Source organism: Cygnus olor, chromosome Z (genome assembly GCF_009769625.2).
Source record: "Cygnus olor isolate bCygOlo1 chromosome Z, bCygOlo1.pri.v2, whole genome shotgun sequence".
Lineage (NCBI taxonomy): Eukaryota > Metazoa > Chordata > Aves > Anseriformes > Anatidae > Cygnus > Cygnus olor.
In genome coordinates this window covers 22,619,224-22,643,318 of record NC_049198.1, presented here as the reverse complement: position 1 = coordinate 22,643,318, position 24,095 = coordinate 22,619,224, and the positions used below count along the sequence as shown (strand labels likewise).

At 36.9% G+C, this 24,095-nt stretch overlaps 1 protein-coding gene across 3 annotated transcripts in view; it reads right to left on the bottom strand.

The window, feature by feature from the left end:
* Positions 1-1,898: 1,898 nt before the first annotated feature.
* SREK1 (splicing regulatory glutamic acid and lysine rich protein 1) overlaps positions 1,899-24,095 on the bottom strand; it is a 40,659-nt gene continuing 18,462 nt past the window's right edge. For all 3 annotated transcript variants that reach the window (XM_040540619.1, XM_040540617.1, XM_040540620.1), the window contains 10 exons: positions 23,965-24,080; positions 21,000-21,164; positions 19,725-19,903; positions 18,991-19,121; positions 17,397-17,511; positions 14,839-14,958; positions 10,980-11,519; positions 8,266-8,361; positions 7,377-7,512; positions 1,899-5,475 (listed from right to left, as the gene is read on the bottom strand). In XM_040540619.1, the coding sequence (XP_040396553.1) occupies positions 5,323-5,475; positions 7,377-7,512; positions 8,266-8,361; positions 10,980-11,519; positions 14,839-14,958; positions 17,397-17,511; positions 18,991-19,121; positions 19,725-19,903; positions 21,000-21,164; positions 23,965-24,080 (1,751 nt within the window). In that variant the 3' untranslated portion in view covers positions 1,899-5,322. The remainder of the gene's footprint in view (positions 5,476-7,376; positions 7,513-8,265; positions 8,362-10,979; positions 11,520-14,838; positions 14,959-17,396; positions 17,512-18,990; positions 19,122-19,724; positions 19,904-20,999; positions 21,165-23,964; positions 24,081-24,095) is intronic.

The following is a 24,095-nucleotide window of genomic DNA, read 5'->3' as shown; positions in this document are numbered from 1 at the left end:
ATCAGAGATTTTTTACCTAACACACCAACTAGGTGCATCGGCACTGTAAGAGCTAATTCTCCGTTCAGGACATCAAGGACTAAGTGAAAGGAAGATGGAATGACTTTTTCAGTAGCTGATAACAGTCTTTCAAATCAAAAAAGACAGGTAACCTTCTCAATGTGAGAAGAAAAATGTCAGTAGCGTGGTTAGTATAGAACATACTTTATACACCAATTTTAAGTCTTGCATCAAATTTGGAACTAAATTATCTTATATTAAAAAAAATGCAATGAATCAAAATAAAGTGTAAGCTGAAGCTCTCAGGAGAAAATAAACAAACAGCTAAACCCTCATTTTTGCTGTCAGTTGTTCTGATCAAAAATCATAAAACTGCCATGACAATTTTTTCTTATGCCCTCTTGGATAATAAAGAGTTTGTGGTTTCAGAAAATGTCATGAAAAATGGAGTTCATAGATAGCTTCTCAACAGCCTTATTTACTCAAAGAATATGGAATTGAAGCATTAGAGAGGTGTCCTCTAACTATGGGGAATGTAGCTGCCTCCACATACTATCAGACAAGTTTCCTAAGCTGTTTTATACTTAAGAGACTGCAGAGGAAATTCCATACTAGTACACTCAGACCCTGCAATGGTGCTTACCTACAAATGAAGCATTCTTGAATTTTAAATAAAAATAAATACTACATACAGAGAGATCTTCAAGAAGTTTACAAATAAGCAACTGAATTTATCTTACATTAGAAAAAAAAACTTTTAAACAATTCTTTTAGTTTTCATTATTATTTTAATTACACTTTTCACCATATAAAAATAAACCTAACATACAGGCTGAAAACTGTTTTTCTGTTTATATATTAGCAAACAAAATTAGGTTTTAGATTCTCTTTAGGCAATAACACTAACAGTATCTACAAATTTCAACTGTCCACACACTATTCTTTGGTGAGAAAACTAAGTCTCTCTGAACTAAGCACCGACAGATTTGAATTATTTTAGCCACTTACAGACCTCAGCATTTGTGTCACTATGTTCAATTTTCACTTTTAAAACTATGACAACACCAAAGGCAGTGATTCATTGATATAAAACTATAGGTATCACCAAGTAGCGTGTTGGACTCATAATATGCCCCAACTTGCAATACTCCATTGTGCAGAATTTATTTATTTCAAATTTACTATTAGAATTCCATTTCCAGACTAACTGAACTCAAGATGATTTGTCTTATTTTCTTCCTCTAACTGAATATTTTACAAAATTAAAATTCATGAGCTGTAATCTTGTTTCATTACAAACTAACAAAAACATAGCGATGCAGAGATGCTTCAGATTTAAGAGTAGAAGATACACACATCACTATGGCATTACCGCTTTTGATGGTTATACATGTTAATGAAAAAAAAGTAACTGAAAACAGTAATAAGGACACGTATGCAGTATATAACAATTTGCATCTTACAATCACAGCAGTCTCTACTTTTTAACTTTTGCTTAGACCGAAAGAAAATCACAGAAATCCCTAAATCTTATTACTATTACAAAATAACAGTACAAAGTAAAGGCAACACAAAGAAGCTACCATGCAGTAAACAGATTTACAGAGTTCAAAATTAATGTCAGATATTGCCTTACACGTAACTAGGCTGGAAAACATTAGCAAACGACTTGCAAGTAATGCAGAGCATGTTACAGAATTTACCTTCTTAGCAGCAGAGTAAATGAACTCAAATGGTCAGCTCATTTCAGAAACCAGGCTGTGTGTTGGTTGCTGCTGTTAGCCATCTGGCTAATTTAAAGCTAGTTCAGATAAATCCATTGAAAATTGCAATAAAAAGTTAGCAGGTGACTTAATGAGTAGGCAGAACCCATGTCTCACAGATTACAGGCATTCTTCAGATGTTACCACTTTCCAAATGAAATGACCTCCTCCATTTTAATTCCAAAATCTGAAAAACAAGTTTCTTTACGCATATTATCATTAATATTTGCGAACAAAATTTCAGCCCTCACACCTGTGTAAATCTATTGACTTAACTGACAGCCACTTCTATTTTGAGGTTGGGATCCTGTTTTATCTGTGAACAGTTGTCTTCTGCTACCTTCCCCTTCTAAAAATCCAAACAAAAATCCTATCTGTTTTCCAGAAATGGTTTTGAGATAACTCTGGTCAGAAATGGAAGCTTCTGTATACATGCTTCAAACATTCTTAGCAATATGGCACCATATTGTCTTTTTTCTGAGCAATTATGAGTCGTGTTTTCAAAGGCCAAGTCGAATGAAATCACATTTAAAACAATACAGCTATCATGAACTATGCTGTTCTCACAATCTTCACTCAATTTTATTTAACTCAAAAAGTGCAAAAACAAATAACCTGACGCCGCATCTCAGCATGCAACCTTGTTACAACGAAGGCAACAGATTTCCAGTGGACGATGGACACCTTTAATGGGTTATGCACACAAACACAGCAGAGCAAGCAGGAACTTCATTACTGTGCTACACTATTGGTTTAAAAAATGATCTGCCCCCTCTGCAGAGATGGGTATTTTGCACAACCTTAGTTTTCTAATGGCAGCTTTTGACAAATGTAACAAAACAATCGAACACCTAATACAAATAGATACAGCTATCCTCATAGATCTACACAGTATTTATGAAGCAAAACCAGAAAATACAGTATTTGTAAGAAAATACAGCTTGGGGTGGGGAGGAAATGCGTGTATTTGGTGGTGGTTTTTTTGTTGTTGTTGTTTTGTGTTTTTGTTTTGTTTTGTGTTTTTCCATTCTTACTTTAAACTTTTCTAAGGGGACCATTAATTCACATACAATATAACACAATATGCTGCATACAGACTTCCACGTTATAAATTAGCTAGTAAAACTGCCACCCTTAACTATGAATTTTCAAAGCCATATTTCTTAGCTAAGAGTGCACAAACCTTTACATATTCTGTAATTGCTATATAATAGAGCTATGCAACTTCAGGATAACAAACTCGGGAAATCAAACTAGCAACTGAAACATGATATACTAAGAGAATTCTAATTTATCCCAGAGAAGAAGAGACTTAGTTTTTCAAAGATATTGTAAATAATAAATGTATATTTTAACTTACATCCACTTTTCACATCAAAAGAAACTTCCTGAATAAGACCAGATGATCAACTGAAAATATTCCTTTAATAAGTATGTAACAGCAGAAACTTCCCTCTAAAATACTTAATTTTATTAGTGAAATGGTACCAAAGATAACAAGTATACAAACAATCTCTTTGCTCTATGCTACTTACACATCATAAATAAGACAGCTGTTGTTGCAAGACACAATCTTTCACAGTCTTCCTATAAGCATACAGATTTGTCATTCTTTTTATCAGAATAAGCTGTTTACCAGCCAACAGCATGTGGCTTAAACACACAAAAATGACTGTCTATACTTTACATGGTAAAGCATTTTCTATAGTCTTAAATGTACACAGTGGCAAGAACGGTAAATCCTATCAAAAATGAAGAGTGATTAAGCAGCTTCACAATCAAACTGGGTTTCATTACCTTAGGAATTGGGCAAATTCTTCATTCCCTGTAATATGCTTTTTTTTCATAAAAATTAACTACACAAAGGAAAAGAAAAACAAATTGAAATCAAATCGCTAATATGCTATTTGTTTTAACAAAGAAACTCTTTCCATGAGGTAAGGCAATTAAGTCATTTGATTGTAATAAGTTGTATTAAAAATAATCTACCTGATTTTAGGTATAAGTAGGTTTATAAGTATGACTCTTACAAAATCTCACAATGATGAAACTGATTACATTAGTTCAGAGAGCACAAATCAGGTTTTTACTTGACAAAAATATCTGCTTTGTCATTATCTTCCTATATGCTTTCTCCCCAAAGAATGAAAAAAGAATCTCTGCCATATAACTCTTGTGTAAATTAGAACATTTTCTCCCAAATTATTTATCCCCCCAGCTTTGCATACAATTCCTTTTATATCACCCAATGTATAACAGAGAAAATGGAGAGGTAACAATTAAGGCCATCCAAATGTAATTAAATATCTAAAGGGCTGCCTTTGATGCAGGTGACCAGAAAATGCTCTTTATTCAGCTACTATATTTGTACAGTGGTGGTCCCCAAAATGTATCTTTGCTTTCACCTATATATTTTCTAATAATAAAAAATAAATGTAAAAATGGAGCCTTAGTATTTAAAGAAGTGAATTAAACATCCATTCTGACAAATCACTTGCATTCTTGTCTACAGTATGGTGGTGGCAAAACAGCAATAGAGATGATGTAAAATTTAGCTGAAAATGAGTAATAGCACATATACATTTCTAGAAAATACCACATTTTAAGAAGGCACTAAAGCTTCTGCTTGTGCTCCCATATTTTTTAAACAAATAAGAAAAAAATGTTTTCATAATGGCACCTGTACTATTTGCAGCTGAACAGACACACTGCAGTACATCTCAAAACAAAGCTGTAATTTCTGATGATATCATACAGATGTGCTCACTTCCGGAACAACAAAAGAAAACAACAAAACAACCCCCAAAATAACCCAATAAGCTAACCTATTATCATTATACATGGCAATGTTCCTTTTAGGAACAGAAAAGTAGCATGCATTTTTCAAATACTTTAAAGGAAATATTGAGCTTAGGGATATTAGTAAGAAATTATTTTAAATAATAAAACCCAAGAATCTCAAGCAGTGAGCAAATGAGAAACATACTAGTCAGTGAGCATTTTAACATAAAAACCAAAAAAACCTTTCCTATAGTTGCCTTTTACAACAAAAGTGTATATTTATGCACCATTTCCAAGCACATCAAACAGTACACATTGAAGTTTTTGTGGATTTTTTAACCCACAAGGTAAAACACAAGAGTCATCAACAAGCAATATTTTAAACAACCTTCAATGCATATCTTCAGCTTTTTTTTTTTTTTTTTTTTTTTTTAAAGATAGTACAGGTTTACATCTTTCGGTTTCTACTTATTTGTAACAGCCTATGGCAAAACTTAACATAAATCGTTTTACCAATAAGTACAGCCATCATGGAAATGTGTGGATTTTCAGAGATGAATAGTTCTGATGGCATCTGCATTTTCATGGTATAACTACTTACTTATCCATGCCTTCTTGCTTTACAGCAAGAAGACAACAAAGCTATCACAAGAATTGGAAGAGCTACTATTACTACCAACATGTTCAGGTTGATTGCTTTGACATTTTCTTCCTCATTCTGGGAAATAAAAAGCTTTGGATTTCATTCCTTAGTTGAGTTAGAGGTTCATTCTTTGCTTTAAACCTCTTCCATTTTAATTGAGAGGTTATCTTCATTTGGTTGACAGTTCCCATTCTGTTGTAGTTTGACTTCATCTGTCCTTTGCGTATCTCTGTTGTCAATATCCTTCTCAGTTTCTGAATTCTGATCCTCCTTAGTGTAATCTTTGTCCTACCAAAGAGAAAATTATTTTACAAAAAAATCACACACTCAGCATTACAGGACATGACTCCCAACTAACTCTTGGTATTTTGATTGCCTCCATTTTTACATGCCTACCTTGTGTCAGCAATTTCTAGAATAGATGCACTGTTTTTTTTGTGTTTTTTTTTTTTTTTTTTTTAAACAGCTTTCTTTTCAAGTAGCTGAAGTCAAGGCATCACGACAAAGTGTCAGCCAAGAAATCATTGTTGTAAAGTGATCTGTCTTTACCATAAATATTCAGATAAAACAGAACAAACAGTATCACGGAACCTATGAGAAACAGCTCTAGAAGTTAAGACAACCGTATTTTCTAAACAAAACAGGATTTTTGATTTTTGTTTCATATATTTTGTCACATTACTAATGCATTTTACGTAAGAGAATTACTGAAGCAAATAGTGCACTAAGTTATACAAATCTGATGTTTATAAAAGCAGCTGGCACCAACAATATGAAGTTTAACAAGAGCAAGCACTGGATTCTGCGCCTCGGACACGACAAACCCCAGCTATACATAAAGACTGGGGGCGAGAGGCTGGAGAGCAGCCGCATGGAAGGCAATCTGGGGGTTTTGAGTCAGCAGTGTGCCCTGGCAGCCAAAAGGGCCAACTCTGTACCCTAGGGTGCATCAGGCACAGCATTGCTAGCTGGTCAAGGGAAGGGATTGTCCTGCTCTGCCCTGCGCTGGTATGGCCTCACTTCAAGCACCGTGTGCAGTTCTGGGGAACCACGGTATAAAAGGACGTAAAACTACTACAGTGTCCAAAGGAGGGCAACCAGGATGGTGAAGGGTATGGAGCGGCTGAGGTCCCTTGGTTTGCTCAGCCCAGAGCAGAGCAGGCTGAGGGGAGGCCTCATGGCGGCCTGCAGCTCCCTCACGAGGGGAGAGGAGGGGCAGGCGCTGAGCTCTGCTCTCTGGGGACAGCGACAGGACCCGAGGGAACGGCATGGAGCTGGGACAGGGGAGGGTCAGGCTGGGTGTTAGGGAAAGGTTCTGCACCCAGAGGGTGGTCGGGCACTGGGACAGGCTCCCCAGGGCAGTGGTCATGGCACCGAGCTGCTGGAGCTCAAGAAGCATTTGAACAATGCTCTCAGACATTTGCTCTGATGTTTAGGTGGTTCTGTGTGAAGCCAGGAGTTGGACTTGAGGATCCCTGTAGGTCCCTTCCAACTTCGGATATTCTATGATTCTGTGAGCTGAAACATTCTGAATACAACTACTCTTTAAATGCATACGGTTTTTCAAACTACAAGATTTGAATTTAAAGATATTTCATTATTCTTTTCTTAATCATACCACCTTCTATTTCGCAAGGTAAAACCCCATACCATCCTCCCCCAAATCTTCAACGTTACTTCCTGCACAGTTCAACATGCAGCCCGGGACAAAAGCTAACTGGGAGAGGCTGCACCATTACAGAGTGAAAATGTATTTAAAAAAAAACAAAACAAAACAAAAAAACAACGTATTTTGAATTTGATAGCCAAGCTGTTTCTGAAGCCTGCTTCACAATAAGCTTCCTGCATCTTTATACAGATGCAGTCAGCTAACTCCTAACATATAGCACAGAACAGAAAAGAGAGAAACCAAAACAAAGTGCTTCTGTAGTCTATACATACAAGCTCCTACCAGTGTGGTAAAGTTCAAACACAAAGACTGATCAAACCGAGCTACTAACATCAAGCAGAGAATGACTTTCATGTCTCCTTTTGACAAAAGATAAACCTATGCGTTTCAAGCTGCACTAATTTAGTAAGGAAAAAAGAGAGGAAATAAGGGAGGAGGAAAAGAAAAAAGGGAGGAAATTTCAATAATCTTGGAGCACTTGGAAACATTCAGCTATTTATCACTTGGTCACAAAGCTTACCTTCAAAGTAGTGGTGCTTTTGTCAGATTTCTCCTTTCCCTCTTTTTCTTTACTACTTTTTTTCTTGGAGGTGGAACGTTCTCTTTCTCTTCTTTCATTATTTGTATCCCTTTCTCTTTTTTTTTCTTTCTTGTTTCTGTTTACAAAAATTATTACTTAGATCAGAATTTGGTCCAAAAGCAACAAATGTACTACCAATGCTTGCATCAAGTGCATTGTATAGTAATATGCACAGCACAGTAGCTAAGAATGTTGGTATCCTTGTTTGTTTTGTTTCAGAAATGGACAGCCATCTTCGAACCATTTAACTGCAAACTCCACTCTCATCTGGGGGGTTTCCAGAAAATCTCAAAATGTAACAAAAAACCCTTCATAAAGACAAGTGGATTTTTTTGACTTAAGAAGAATGCATGTGTTCAGAATGAACAGTATTTGCAAAGAGAAAAGCAAAATAAATTGTCTCCAAGGAAGGATTTTTATTATTTGAAGTAAATTTGTATCACTGACAGGTGATAGTTTAAAGCATTACAAAGCTCGAGCCCATGAAGTTGTGTTGTTTTTTTTTTTTTTAATTAAAACTGAATCATATTGACCAACAGAGATCATCTGAAATGATGCAAAGGCATTAAATCACTGAAAATACTTTCCTGCTTGTTTTCTATAAAAGTCCCTGTATCCATTTTTGAATGTTTATTGAAAAACACTGACCTTTTCCTTACAACAGAGAATGATTATTAAAGATCTCCTTGCATTAAAAAACAAAGAGCAGAAACACAAATTGACTTGGTTCCTTTCATAATGATCTCTATGCCACATTTCAATTTGACAAAATATTATACCATTTTCCTCCTTTACTGCTTATTAACTTTTATGTTTATACCAAACTGACCTTCTTGGAGAAGGAGTTCGTGAAGACTTTCTTTTTGTTGTTTTGGATGTCTTAGGAGACTTGGAGGGACTTCTACTCTTCCTTTTACGCCTTTCTCTGCAGGACCAAGCAATTCAAGATCAGCAAAGAATACAAATAATAAGCTCAGGAATGACAAAATCTCTTATTTGACACAACAACTACATAAATATCCCTGAGTTTAACATTACATATGACCAACAATATCTGAAGTGTACAAAGCAAAAGAGTTTTTTTTTTAATGTTTCATTTCGGTGGGAAAAAGGAGAATGGAAGCAGGAAGTAGAAAAAAATTGTTGTGGTTATCTTTACATGCTTGTACTTAAACCTGGTTTGTACTGAAACCTGGTAACAACAGCAACACACAGAATTCACTAACACTGTAGAAAATAATCTTCAATCAGGAAAATATTTCAATTGAATGAGTAGCCACCTTATAACTTGAGCAATATAAACTTCAGTTCAGCATGACTGAAGCTTAGAAGCAAACAGTGCAAAATGAAGCCCAAGCTCTTGTAAAGATCAAAATGGCAAAGGTTATATTTATTATTTTCCTATCAGTCCATGCTCAACTTATAAAGGGAACAGATGCTCAATTTAAAAAGGGAACAAAGGAAGATCTGGGTAACTACAGGCCAGTCAGTCTCACCTCTGTGGCCAGCAAGATTGTGGAGCAGATCCTCCTGGAAACTATGCTAAGTGCACGTTAAAAATGCACTAAAACAGGACTCTGCATATGCCACAAAGAATCACAGACTCACAGAATCATTAGGGTTGGAAAAGACCTCCAAGATCATCTGGTCCAACCTTCCCCCTACCACCAATATCACTCACTAAGCCACGTCCCTAAGCACCACGTCCAACCTTTGCTTAAACACCCCCAGGGACAGTGACTCCACCACTTCCCTGGGCAACCCGTTCCAAAGCCTGACTGCTCTTTCTGAGACGAAATGTCTCCTCATTTCCAACCTGAACCTCCCCTGGCACAGTTTGAGGCCACTGCCCTCTTGTCCTATCACTAGTTACCTGCGAGAAGAGGCTGACCCCCAGCTCCCCACAACGTCTTTTCAGGAAGAAGTTAGAGTAGTTTGCCCATAAACTTCCAAAAACAACATGGACATTTCACAAAAACAAGCAGAATGTACAGAAACCTTTACAGACTTCTCTGCATTATATGAATCCTGAATTTTGAGGGCCAAGGGAGTTCTGCTTTTTTTCCAGTGAAGTGCTATCACAGAATCACAGTTAAAAACGAAACAAGCTGCTGGCATGTTAGAAACTCAGGTAGCTATTGTTTGACATTAGTAGAGTAAATGTAGTGAAGCCTTAGGCCACAGAATGAGCTCTGTGTAAGGGAACTTGGTATGTAGTGGTGATTGAGCAGTAGTGAGTGGCATTGTGTTTGGGTGGCACAGACGGGGAAAGGGGAGGATGTGCTGACCAAGGACAGCATTGGATGAGAGCCTGCTCTGCTAGGTAACAGAAGGCATCCTGCCCTGCAATGAAGAACTGACAATATGAAGGAACATCACATGTATGTGTCAAGAACTGATTGCACTATAGCTAACAAAAATTAAGATTGTACGGGTATAAGAACCCAAGGAAATTCTTGAGCATGGTACCTTCCTTTGAGGCATCCAGCTAGAGCTGATATATGGGTACTCTTTGCTTTAAATAAGAGTTGACTCTTTGAATGAATCGTAGATGCCTGGGGTGACCAATGCTGCTGGGGAAACAACAGGATCCCCTAACAACATGTAGAACTTTTCCCAGCTCATCCAGTATTACATTCTCTCAAGGTAGCAGATGAAATTTCGTATTTAAATTTTACATGAGATATTACTGAATACCTCAACAATTACGTAGTTCAGAAAGGATTTTTTCCTGACCTTAATTCAGAAGCAATACTTTTTGCTACAGTTGGTCCACTTAGAGAGCTTATCATCAGTCTCACAGCCTCCTCTTCCTGTACTGAATTTATCTAGATATCCACCCACTTTACCCTCTCTTAGAAGCAAAAACAGGTAGATTAATTCTTGACTGCTTTCCTGTTTACTATCAGCATGGTTAAGGAGTGTTACTTTTTCACTTTACCAGGCCATCTAACCAGCTTAGAAGCATACCTTTATCTTCCAACTGAGATATATTCACTTTCTGAAAGGCTAACCAGTCAAAGTGACATGCTAGCTTCCTGCAGTCAGCCATCCAGCCAAGAAAATTAATTGCTTGCCATTCCTAAGACAACCAATTGACAAATACTACCACCCAAGTGTTTACAAGCCCAACGAATTGCTCTACAGATGAGCACCATACAGTATTTCAGTAATCAAGCAATTATGTTAAGAATGACTCAAACTTTCATCAGGACAATGTGTTATGTCCCTCTATCGAAACTTCTGGATGGCTCCAACATAGCGAAATGGCACAAGAGCCATCTACTTACTGTTCTCAAAGACTGTATATGCTATAAAGTAAAGTGAAAGGCAAGCACCAGCAGCCCAACAAGAAACTGTGTGGTCTATCAGGTATGATACAGAGCTCTCTGTAATTCATTTACCTTTGTAAGGAAATCTACAAAACAGAAAGAATACAAATGGAATTACCAAGACCATGATATTGAAAAATAAAAATTAGGATGTATTTCATTTTGCTGACATGTCCAAAAAAAAGCATGAAAAAAATTCTAAACAACAAACCTGCTGGAGCTACGAGATCTTCTTGAAGAGCTATAGCTTCTTGGGGGTGTTCTGGATCTCTTCTCTTTCTTCTTTTTATCATCCCTCTCTTTTTCTCTTTCTCGCTCTTTTTCCTTCTCCCCATCTTTTTCCTTTTCTTTTTCTCTGTCCCCTCCTTTGTCTTTATCTCCCTCCTTGTCCTTCATCTTCTCTCTGTCCTTCTCCCCATCTTTCTCAACATCTTCTTTTTCCTTGTTCTGATCTACCTCTTCCCTGTCTTTTTCTTTATCCTTATCTTTTTCCTTTTCCCTTTCTTTGTCCCTGTCCTTATCCTTGTCCCTGTCTCTATCCCTATCCTTGTCTTTGACTCTCTCTCGATCTTTGTTACGCTCTTTATCTTTATCCCGGTCCTTATCCCTGTTTCTCTCTTTATCTCGATCTCTTTCCCTTTCTTTGTCTCTGTCCCGGTCTCTTTCCTTTTCCTTGTCTCGGTCTCTCTCTTTCTCCTTTTCTTTGGTCTTTTCTTTTTCCTTGACCTTTTCTTTGTCTCTTTTCTTGTCCCTGTGAAAAGTCAAACAAAAATCCATTAATTCATCTTTGATCTTTCTAATAAAAATTACAACTTAGTCTTAGCATACATTAAATGCTAAAGAGAAAGTATGCCTCTCTGTTGAAAAATAATTTTTATGCAAAATTTTACTTCTCCACCTATGTTTACCATGCAGGAGAGGCTATGTAGTTAGGAAAATTTGGAAACCAAGTATCCAACCCACTCTTCAGAGTGAAGTTACTGTACTTTTCTTTTGGAGAACGTTTCTTTACCTCACAGTTGTTACTAAACATACATAGATATTCTACATTTTCTCAAGACTGAGACAAACTCTGCAATTTCTAAATGCACTGTTTTTTACTAAAGTTGGGTCCATATAAAATGGACTGCAGATTAACTAGCCCTGTATGAACAATGACAGCTGACTGGACAGAAGTCTTTATTCTGCAGTGTTCTCTTGTACTAATATCCTGGATATGCTTGGAATTGCTTGGAAATCCAACACCAGTGAATACAGAAAAACAAAAAATGGGTAAAATTTCACCAAACAATTCTCTTAAAAGGCAAATGTAAGGTCAAAACTCAATCAAGACAATTCAGTCTTCTGTAATGTAATTACAAATTTGAAAATAATCGAACTCTAAGAAAACTGGTAAGACAGTAAAAACAGAAGCAAGGTAAACAGAACAAGCCAACTTCTATAGGACAGGCAGAATGATACCTGTTCATAAGAAGAAAAACAGTGAGAAACACTCCAATGGATATTATAGTAAAACCAAATAAAAACTGATTAGATCACAGCTTTGACTGGAAAATTACATTTCAGTATAGGATTATTTGGAAGTGGGAGACCCCTGACCATCTTTCCTAGTAGACATGCACATGAGCTGCCTCTAAAACATGAAAATGAACAATTATTCAGAGAAATGGGAGAAAGCATGATACAAAGGATTGATTAACAGGCCTTTTCAGGTCCACAAGAACCAGATTTATAGAAGTTTGTGTCTTTTGGTATTAGTACTTATTCTAGTATTTTTAAAGATTCTCAGAAGGACTAATTCAGACCTGAGAGGCTCCAGGCATAGCCCCCATCTTTCTTCACTGGAAGAAGGGTTTGGCACTGGGACCGGGTATAGAGCAGCATTTTGCACGGGAGGACGCTTTTTCAAAAGAGGACTTCTCACTGGCCAAGCGGGAGACTTGGAGTAGACATAACCCATCAGCCAGGACTGTTCTGTGACCACCTGCACTGGTCAAGAGCACCCATCCTACCAGAGCCTCAAGGCAGAATGGTGGGCACTCTGAGAGCAAACACTGCAGCTCCAGCTGGGGGGACTGCACCATCTCCCCCAGTGCTGTCTGATGCCTCCAGCCAGGTGGAGCTGCTGAAGGGACAGGCTGCAGTGCAGAACTCAGACTGCAGGAAGCTCCCAGGCCTTACTCCTGGGGCAGGGACAGGTGACAGACCTGCCTACAGAAGGTGTGCCCAGGTGGAGGACATCCTGCAGCAGGTGGCTGAGCTGCAGGAGGCAGTGAGAAGGCTGTGTAAGATCAGGGAGGCTGAGAAGGAGCTAGATAGCTGCTTCCAAGTGCAGTGTGTGGTGGACCCACAGCAGAACAGCCAAAAAATCCCCCACCAGCACACACAGAAGGAAGGGATGCCAGCACTGTGGAAGAACGGAAGCCTGCAATGGAAAGGATCAGCAGGAGGAAGAGGGTACCCCTGAAGCCTGAGGTACCCTTAAAGAATTGCTTCACTGCTCTGCAGACTGAAGAGAAAGGACCTGTCGTCATATTGCAACCACAAAAAGGTGACTGGGGATAGTTGTAGGTGAGACACCTCTTTTCTGAGAGGTGTGGAGGCAACCGGGATACATACAGCCAGGAGCAGTCTGAGACATATCAAAGGACTCCAAAATGACACAGGACACCCGGTTACCTGGGATATGGAGAAGGCTGAGGTACTCAGTGACTTTTTTGCCTCATTCTTTACCAGCAAGTGCTCTAGCCACACAGAAGGCAAAGGCAGGGACTAGGAGGATGAAGAACCACCTGCTGTAGAAGATCGGTTTCAAGATCATCTAAGGAACCTGAATGTACACAAGTCCACGGGACTTGATGAGATACACCCAAGAGTCCTGAGTGAACTGCCAGATGAAGTCGCTAAGGCTCTATCCATCCTATTTGAAAAGTCATGGTAGTCCAGTGAATTTCCTAGTAATCAGAAAAGGGGAAACATAACATCAATTTTTTAAAAAGGAAAAAAGGAAGACCCAGGGAACTACAGGCCAGTCAGTATCACCTCTGTGCCCAGTAAGATTGTGGAGCAGATCCTCCTGGAAACTATGTCAAGGCACATGGAAAACAGAGAGGTGACGGCAACATCCAACATGCCTTCACTAAGGGCAGTACATCCCTTATAAATTTGGTGGCCTTCTGCAACAGGGTTACAATGACCCAGCAACGTGCACTTGCAGCCAGAAAGCTAATCATATTCTGGGCTGCATAAAAAGCAGTGTGGCCAGAAGATGATTCTCCTCCTGTACTCTGCTCTCATGAGACCCCACCTAGAGTACTGCCTTTATACTGGGGGCCCCAGCATAAGAAAGACCTGTTTGAGTGGATGCAGAAGAGGGCCACAAAAATTATCAGAGGGATGAAGCACCTCTCCTACAAAGACAGGCTGAGGGAGTTGGGGCTGTTCAACCTGGAGAAGAGAAGGCTCTGGGGAGATGTTAGAGAGATCTTCCAGTACCTAAAGGGGGCCTACAGGAAAGCTGGGAAGGGACCCTGTCAAGGAGTGGAGTGATAGGACAAGTGGGAATGGCTTTAAACTACAAGAGGAGAGAGTTAGATTACACAATAGGAATAAATTCTTTGCTGTGCGAGTGGCAAGGCACTGGCACAGGTTGCCCAGAGAAGCTGTGGATGCCCCATCCCCAGAAGTGTCAAAGGCCAAGTTGAATGGAGCTTTGGGCAACCTGGTCTACTGGAAGGTGTCACTGTCAGGGTGGTTGGAATCAGATGATCATTAAAGGTAATTTCTAACCCAAGTGATCGTATGATTCTACGTAGATATAAACATAAAACTGATTTTTATACTGAAGTTTAGATACCTCAGTATAAAAATTTACTTTCTATACTTTTGCTTCGTAGACAAACCCTAGGAACAAGGCAAAGCATTTAGACTTCATCCTTCACCATCACCTGAAACATTTGTTACATTTTTTCAAACAAACAACAACAAAAAAACCACCTTGTACTATATGCTAAGAAGAACAGTATTTCTTTTTACAGTTTACATTACATTTCTTATGAATGTAAACTCACCGAGAACGTGATCGACTTCTTGATTTCCGCCTTTCTCTAGATCTAGACCGTTTTTTTAGGGGACTTCTGGATCTGCGTCTGTCCTTGTGTCTTGAGAGTGATCTGTTGCCAGACCTACTTCTATGTAAATGATACCACAAGAAAAATACTTTAATATTGAAACTTCAAAAAAAAATAGGTCAACCAAAACAGGAAAAAAAATACAAAAATCTTGCCTCACTACAAAGAGTTATATAGTTACACCTCAGTAATACAGTACCTGCCATCAGTTTAGCAAATATGCTTACTTTAAGTTTCAGCAGGTATACATGCTTTCCTTTGAAACAATGCACCATTTAAGTAATATTCAAGTAACATTCATATTTTATTACAACCTCTATGAATACTCCAGAAAATATAAGTTCTTATCATATTAGGATAGCTTTTCTTAATAAACCTCAGTGCATAAAACCTAAAATCAACTTGCAAAAAGCCATTAGTTGCACTTTTCTTCTTCTCCATGCCCAGTCACTTATTGCAGTCTTGGTCACTTGGCTGGATCTCCAAATAAAAAAAAATGAAACTCCCACTATCTGTGTTTCAGCATTTACTGAATGTACCTTTTCAGCTGAAAGGATTTGTAAGTATGGATTTGATTTTAAAGAATTATCAAGAAAATGAATGAGCATTTACTACGTGATATATAAGGAATACAAATAATGTGCAGATAAGTCCAATAGAAATTCAATTCCAGTATTCTGATAAAAATACACAGCATAGTCTCAGATTTGATGACAAAAACAAGACTTTTAAAAATGAATATACTCTTTTTTTCCAAAACATTTATTATTTTTGGATGATCGCACTGTCTAGGAAGCTTAAAATAAAAAGCTGAATTGGAATATTATGTTTCAAAAAACAATCACTGGATACTTTGCCTGAGAGGTTCATGTGCCATGAAGTTAAACTTACCAAAGACAGAAAGGCCATATATATATTACTCAGTAAATTCTGAAGAATATGAAGACAAAAAATACCAGCTCCACCTGTCTTCTGCAGCTCAAGACACACAGAGTAAGATACACCAAGAGAAGAGGAGAGGCAACCATTTTTTACCTACAGCTTCGCGCCATGTATCAGTGTAGAAATACAACTAATCACAGAATAAATTAATTACAATTTAGTCAAAATAAGCCCTTCATCAAAATTTATATTATAAAGAAGAAAAGGATTTAGGTGGTTTATTAAATACAAAAACAGGAAAGTGGTACGAATAGTTTATTCTTAGGGATAAATTTGCTTCAATGGATGATACTGACTTCTTTAGCACATACGCAAAACTTTAACAGTGGTAAATGATTTTTAAAAAGAAAATTAACTATCAACTTGTTAACATGTTCAAAGCCTAGGTTTTCTGCAAGTGAAAAATGCAAATTTATCTTCTAGAACTCAGTTTGGTTTATGTAAATACAAAACAGCACAGAAATGGCTCAGATGTTACACAAAATGAAGACTTATTTTCAGTTATGTCCTGAGTTAGAGAAACAGCAGGGAAGCATGCAATAAGGAAGTGACCAAATCATTGTTTTTGCATCAAAAAGTTCTTGCATAAAAACCCAATGGTTTGATCTCAGAGAATATGTGCTGCAGTGTCTTCCTTTTACAAAGCTGAAGCCTGCACTTAGATGATATTGCATTGTTAATATAAATGATGTGCTATGCCCCTCTATCCAGCCTTTATGTGTAAAAGAATTCTATGTACACAAAAAATGTAAGAAAGGATGCAACACAATTGTTTCTGCAACACTGACAACACCCACCTTTCTAAAGTGTAAGCTATAAAACACACTTGAATGCTTTGTTTTTTGATACTTAATGTAACCAAATAGCTTCAGACTGATAACATAAATACTCACAAGAAATTGAAAAAATATGAACGATTTCAGAAAGTGTCTGCGAGTGTCACATAAATATACTGTCTCATTCTTGGAAAAAGTGTTAATGGACAAACTTTAACAGCAATCTAGAGATTTCATTTCCTCCTATATTTCAAAGCCTGTTTCAGAAATTAACAAATTTAGCAAAAACAAACAAACTGAAGAATGAAAAACTGCCCCTATATTTTTCTTCTGGCTTCTCAAAGATTTAACTTTACAGTACAATATAGAAAATCTGTTTTTATTAACTGTGTGTTTAGAAGTTCAGGACAGCAGGGACTTTCTACTAGCAAAACCAGCCACCTTATCAATTCGGGGTGTTAAAACTAAATGTTCCAGCCACAAAGCACAGATAACTGTTTGTTTGTTTTTAAATACAGAAGTCACAAAATGAAATAAGGTCATGCTACGCTGCACAGAAAGTACCTTCCAGTGTGTTTACATTGAAAGTAATCTTGAAAACATTAGCATTTAAAGGGAAAGAGTATCTGATCAGATAAAGATCCCAGTTACCCTGATCTGGTTAGTATAATCTACTAACCCCCTCTACACTTACACTTGTCTCATAATTAAGAAATCTCAGTAACCACCATCATTCAAGAAAAACAGTATCACCTTAGTCCAAAACAAAAACATACCCACCTGTGTTTTGAATGTGATCTTTTCCTTCTAGATCGGGATTTTGAGCTAGACCTGGATTCTGAACGAGAATGGGAACGAGATCGACCGCCTTTTCTTTCACTGCTCTTTCCAGACTCTGAGAGGAAAAAACCACTTTGCAGTGTAAGCTCAGAACATTTAAAGATCCCAGTTAACAATCTGGCACAAGTGGAATGTACCACATATAGTGCAAGGGGCCTACTCTTTGCACATCTTCCTTCTTTGCAAATATCCTTCAGAAACATCCAAGAAAGTCATTGCATATACTCGTTGAGTGCAGCCATCCTGCAGCAGTACACATAAACCAGATAATTATAAACAGCTAGCTCTATTAGGAAAGGGATTTATGTTGCTGCCACAATGCACAAGATTACAACATGTTCTCCTGTCGGTATATTATTAATATAACTACTATTTTTTTTGTTTTTAATAACCTGAGAAGAATAGAGTAAATTAGAATAGAGGGCAAAATTTGAAAACAAGCATAAAATGGTAAAAAATAAATAATAAAAAATAAAGTAGTTAACACTTTCAATACTTTTAGACATTTGAGCAACTGTACAAACGTTGAGCTTTTATTCCTCATGCATTATTTTGGGGAGGAAGGGATGGAGAAAAGGGGCTGAGAAGTTTGATCCAAAAGCCACGAAGTCAGTGGTTAAGCCTATCAGCAATCTCAGCAAACTTTGGTTCAGCCTCTAAAAGAGACCACTTTACATAAAGGAAATATTACAGCTGTTTTAATTCCAACCCAAAAGAAAAACAGAAAAAAAAAACCAACTCCTCTCTCACCAAAATCTCAATACTACCAGCTATCTAACCTACATAAGCCAAAATCTGAGATCGTTAATACAATGTCTAAATCTCACAAATCAAAAGGAAAAGGAGGAACTTACTCAGTAGTTGAACAAAGGGAGAATTTTTTAGACTGTGCTTTGAATCATCAGCACTGAAATGTGCATCTAACCTCTCAACCCATTAACACCTTCCTCCTTGACTTGACACTTCATTGTTAACAGGGATCAGTAAAATGATTTGGATGAAAAAATGTCCATTACAATATGTTAAGTTTCACCCCAGATTTATTCTCTGATCCCATTTGGTTTGAAAATGTACAGTCTTCAGCCAGCATGAAAAAGAGCACAGGGAAAAAATTAATGTGCTAACAGTAAATAAAGCATAATATTGATGCTTTCACCAGAATGCTAGCTCCTCCAATCATGAAACTACAACACTAATGTGTGCTAGAAGAACAAAACAAAACATATAGTAACTTCATGTAAAAGTTTGTAAGTACTTCGAATTTTAAAAGCACCAACAATTAATACTATTCAGTTTAGCACTGTTTTCCTATTTTTGAAAACATTCAGTGAACATGTATGCAAAGATAAAAAAAAGATGGAAATAAACAGTCAACTGCTCTGTTGCATGAAGACAATTTTGATTATTTTAATGTTCTTCCACAGATATTGTACAGCTCTGAGTAACTTTTTCCTGTGTCTCAAAGTGCTCTTAAAATCATGTACCAAGGTGTACACATAACATGTCTGTTACACAGTGAATATAATATACCTACCTGGCTCAATAGCAGCAGATATAAAAGACTGGGCCTCCCTTACTCTCTTCATCACTTCTTCCAGTTCCTTGGCAGCAGCTTGTGGTGTCATTTCAGGAGGCTTCACTATTGCATTATTGGAGTGATTTATTCTAAATTAAGGGAAAATAAAACCTTTAACACACAAATAGTTGAAAACAGAAAATGAAACATAAAAAAGGAAAACACTTTAACTTCAACATATGATTAAAAATTTCAAAGTTCAGTAAAAGTGCAGATTTTTCATAGCATTTATCTGTTGCCTAAATATCTGAAATGTATCTTTTATTCCTTTCTAATGTTACCACTTTTAAATAAGTGAGGCACAATGTTTCTGTTTTACTCTAAATAGAGGTTTAAGTCTAGAAATCTGTTCCTCTGGTTTAGATCAAATCTCAAAGTTAAACCCTATTTTACACATACTTCATATATAAAACTTTGGATGAAGGACTTTGCGGATTCTCTCCCTTTTATGGCTTCCATTGCCTCAATATTAAATGTAAATGTACTTTACTCTATGCCATTCACATTCATCTTAGACGAAGTTATACCCAATCTTGAAATTGGAGTTTACAAAACTGTTCCAGTTAACTAACAACAGATCATTATATTGAAAAATATTCATCACGGTATATTCCTACAGATCAAAGTCATGAATGTATGAGGATGCTATGAAATCTCTCATTCCATATTCATATGGATAATTCATTTCTTACTTCAGTGGCCTGTCTCCAAACATAACTCCATTAAAGGCAAGAGCTCGAGGTACAGAATTTTGGTCTGCAAATTCCACAAAAGCAAACCGTGTTGGTTGAGTCTCATCACCCGCCATTCGCACAAATTTGACTTCTCCAACTTGCTTAAAGAATTCAAGCAGCTGATCCGCTGTGGTAGTCTAGAAAGAGTCAAAGAGCTCGGCTGAAGTAAAATATACAATGAAAAAATTATCCAACATATCAGGTAACATAAAAACTATAGATTTTGCTAAGAAATTTCACCATTACTACACAGGTGACAGGTTTGATAAGTTCACTATACGAAAGACAGGCATTATTTTTTCTTCCACTAATCTAAAGAATAAATTACAGTTTAAAATAGTGCAACCACAAGTCCTGAAGTCCTACATTTAACTTATAAACTTGCACAGGATTTTGCACATTTCAGGCAACCCATTTGAAGTAGCTGATAAGGAATTTCCTTATACACCTATGTCAAAGCTATTTCTGCTATTATGATTTTTGATCAGTTAAAAACAGCAACAACAAAAACCAGAACAACATTACAAGACTTTGGTTTTATTTTTTCTACTAGCTTCCAGCTTGTTTTATTTTCTTGCAATCAACAGTACTTTTATACTCTAGTAGCAATCTTTGGCAATCAAATAACCCCCTAAAACAAATACTCATACTGCCATCAGTCAAAAACAAATCATTTTTCAAACAAATAAATCAGTAACTGCTGAAAAAACAGATTTCTGACAGACCTAGCTTTTCTGTCATTGAAACTCAGAAATGCTCAGGCTAATTTTGCAACTTTTACTAGGACAAATCATTAACCTTCTGCTATAGTTAATTTATTGTAATTCAGAAGGTGAATTCCTTCTTGCTGTACTTAAGCAGCTGCACAGTATTATAGAGGGACAGCTATCATGATCTCCTGGCTTCTAAGGAATCACTCAATTAATACAGCCCAGCTGGATCAACACATACAATCTTATTTCTGTTGCTTGAATTCAGTCACACTGTTATTCCTCTGGTGTCCTGCTAATCTGAATTACACAGTCTGGTGCAGGATCTGATCTGATTAGTGCAAGAGCATTCAAAATTTAAAATAATACTAGTAACCAAAAAGAGGGAGTTTTTTTGTTTGTTTTTCTTAAATTTCTATTGTCATCAGCTATGAAAAGCTCTTGAGACTACAATCCATAAATTACAACTTTATATCTTCCATTAGAGTTTCTCATACCAAAAAAAAAGAAAAAAAGAAGCTACCTGGGAATTTAAGTTTCCAACATATACTGTTCTCCTGATTTCATCAATTTTGGATGGGTCCACATTCCCCATTATTGGTGGCTGTGGTATTTCCCCAAGTGCTGTTATGTTAGGGTCCAGTGCTGCCGCTGGTATTGCTCCCAAAGTGCCAAGTGAAACACCAAGCTGAAAAACACAAAAACAACATATGCTTTTGATCTAGCACTGGTGGGAAATACTTGCTAGTATTTCTCTGTGTTGTGCATTTCCCTGAAAAATCAATCTAAAGAACAGTGGCAGTATTTTAAACTTCAAGATTCCTACTCTTTTTTTTTTTTTTTTTTTTAAGAATAAAAATCTACCCACAAATGACCTGGTACAGTTAAGATTTTCTGTGGGCTACTAGTTATCATCTTATTAAAGGCATCTGACCAGAGATGCAGTGTATCAATCAGAAAACATGGAGGCGTGAATTTCTAACGCTAGTAGTCAATCAAATTGATTAGGATATCTTCAAGCATTGTTATTACTGTTATTTTTTTTGCCACAGCAAGTATTAAAGATGAGGAATCGCTGAGGACTGATCTAAGTTTGGTTATAAAGAATTTCACCTTGCAACTGCTAAGAACCAAGAAAGAAGAAGCATCAAGACAAAACATGCATTCAGAATGCCATGACCACTGGAAATAGCCCATCAAACATGCACAAAGCTAATCAATCTAACACCACACAAACATCTTTGCCTTGCAGAAATCAACAAAATCTTAATCTTCTTCTGACTTACGAAGAAAATACATTACAATATTTTGCAAGTACTGCTGCACCAAAAAAGCCCTGTAGTTAATATCCAGACTTCAAAAGAAATTATTCAGTAGTGTAATTTCCTGCACATTTTCATTCATCAAGTACTTAAGACCAAGGAAGAGACAATCAGGACTACAGACCATTCAGGAAGTGTGATTTTGTTATTAAGTACGTTCATCTGATGAAGTATGAAATAAAACTTAATTTTTAAGTCCTACCTCACTAATAGAATGTGTGAGAAATCGTATCTGTATACACAATGCTATTATGCATGTACAAGAGCATATCATGCTTGACTGTTTTCTAGTTCATCTTGTGGGTTCTGCTTGGCTATTTATAATTCCAACATCTAAAGAAAAGCCATTGGTCATCACTATTGACAAATACATAAAGTAAAAAAAAAGTTTTTAAGCTATGTAACAGGCGTAACCTGTTCACCAAAGAGCAACTTATTCCATTCACAAGCATAGCAAATTTACTGCTTCTGCTAAAATCTAAGGAAAAGAGAATAGTGGCATGATGGCATGACTAATTAATACTGTACGTGAGAAAAAGGGAAATTCCATGGATAGTTATCTCTGCATTCCATTTCCTTGTGTTGTCTACATTTACCCAGTGGAGCCCATCGGTCCAAGAAACCAACAGTTAGCAACCATTGATGCAGCAGTAGAACAAGCCCCAAAAATGCCACTTTGTAACTAACAATGAATTCTGGATTGATGGAATAAAATACTGAGGTTTTGTTTTTAAAACTTTCATTCACAGAACAATATAAATTATTCGTATGATACTGAACATGTGCATTAAATTAACTCCTGGAGGATAAGGGGGGCATTTACTATTTGCTGTCACCCTAACATCTGAACAGACTGGCAGAAATTTATTAATAACAGATAATTTATTAAAAATGGGCATAAAAACAAAGCCACTTAAGAAAGTTATTTTAGAAACAAATGTCTCTAAATCCTGCGATTAATTATGCTTAATTAGCAGCAATTAAGCAGTTGAACCACGAGTAAGCACACTTTTGATTTATGAAATGCCTAAACTATTACTTCATATATCAGTGAGCATAATATCACCTATCTTAATAGAAAAAAAGCCAACATTCTTGTGAACTAAAAATGATTTTCAAAGCCAAGCATTGCCTCTTATGCAATGACAATTACAACTGGTGACCTTGGTCCCACTGTTTCTGTATAGAAGTTGTGCACTCTAAAACAGCTGCTGGAGTAGAAGCTTTGAAAAGGATGGAAACTTTTGTGCAGATTTGTGAAATAGTGCAGCAGAAAACAATGTTGCATTTTCAAGCAAGGTTTTTATGAAAGGGATGAAAGAAGAAAGGAATTAATTGATACTCATTTCTTTTAGGATGCTTGTAATTATCAGCTAAGGATATAAAAGTGGGAATAATGCTTCAGGTAATGGAGACAAATGAGGAATCGTTATAAAAAACAGGTAAATCAGAGTCTGCAGGACACCCTTAACACAAAAACAAAAAATCCAGGATGGTATCAGGAGCATCAGTAAACACGCAGCTGCAACACGTTTGGAAGACTGAGGACTTTCATCTTCAAATAACATAGGGGCGGTGACATTAAGTCCAATTTTTTCCGAAGTAGGCTTTGCTACTTCCAGAATTGTGTCTGAACAGGGCACAGTTGCCTGCTGATTTCAAGAAAAGCTTACAGGGGTAGATGGGAACAGTACAGAAGTAGCAGCAGCTAGCTCCTGTGCTATTTCCAGTGAAAACATTGCTAGGCAAACAGTCAAAAGTCCTACCACTGAGATATTAAATAAAAGCATCCTAATGCAACATTTCAACATTATAAAGGTCTGTGCCAATTTAAATATTATGTTTTAAATGATTTTTAGGAGATGGATAGCATTGCCACTGGATCAAATTAATGGGTCTAGAAAGGGACAATTAACATGGACACAACCAAAACCAGTATTCACCCACTAGTTTGAAAATTAAAAATCCAAAAGAAAAACCCAGGAAAGGTAGTGCACATGTATCTCATGATCCACCCTCAAACAAGGAATCACAGCTAGATTCTCACTGATTTGACACAGAAGAGGATAACATTCATGGATCAGATCGTTCTTGTTCTCTGAATGCAGAAAAGGCTATTAGACATAGATGAAGCCAGGAATCAAACAGCAACTGAATTTTACTTACTGTAGTCAAAGGTGTTGGTGTAGGTATAGGAAGCAACCCTGCACCAGGCATCAGGCTTGTCATAGTAGGAGCAGGTGCCAATAAAGAAAGGGCTTTGGCTTCATCTGGGATTTTACCTGAAGAAGCAAATG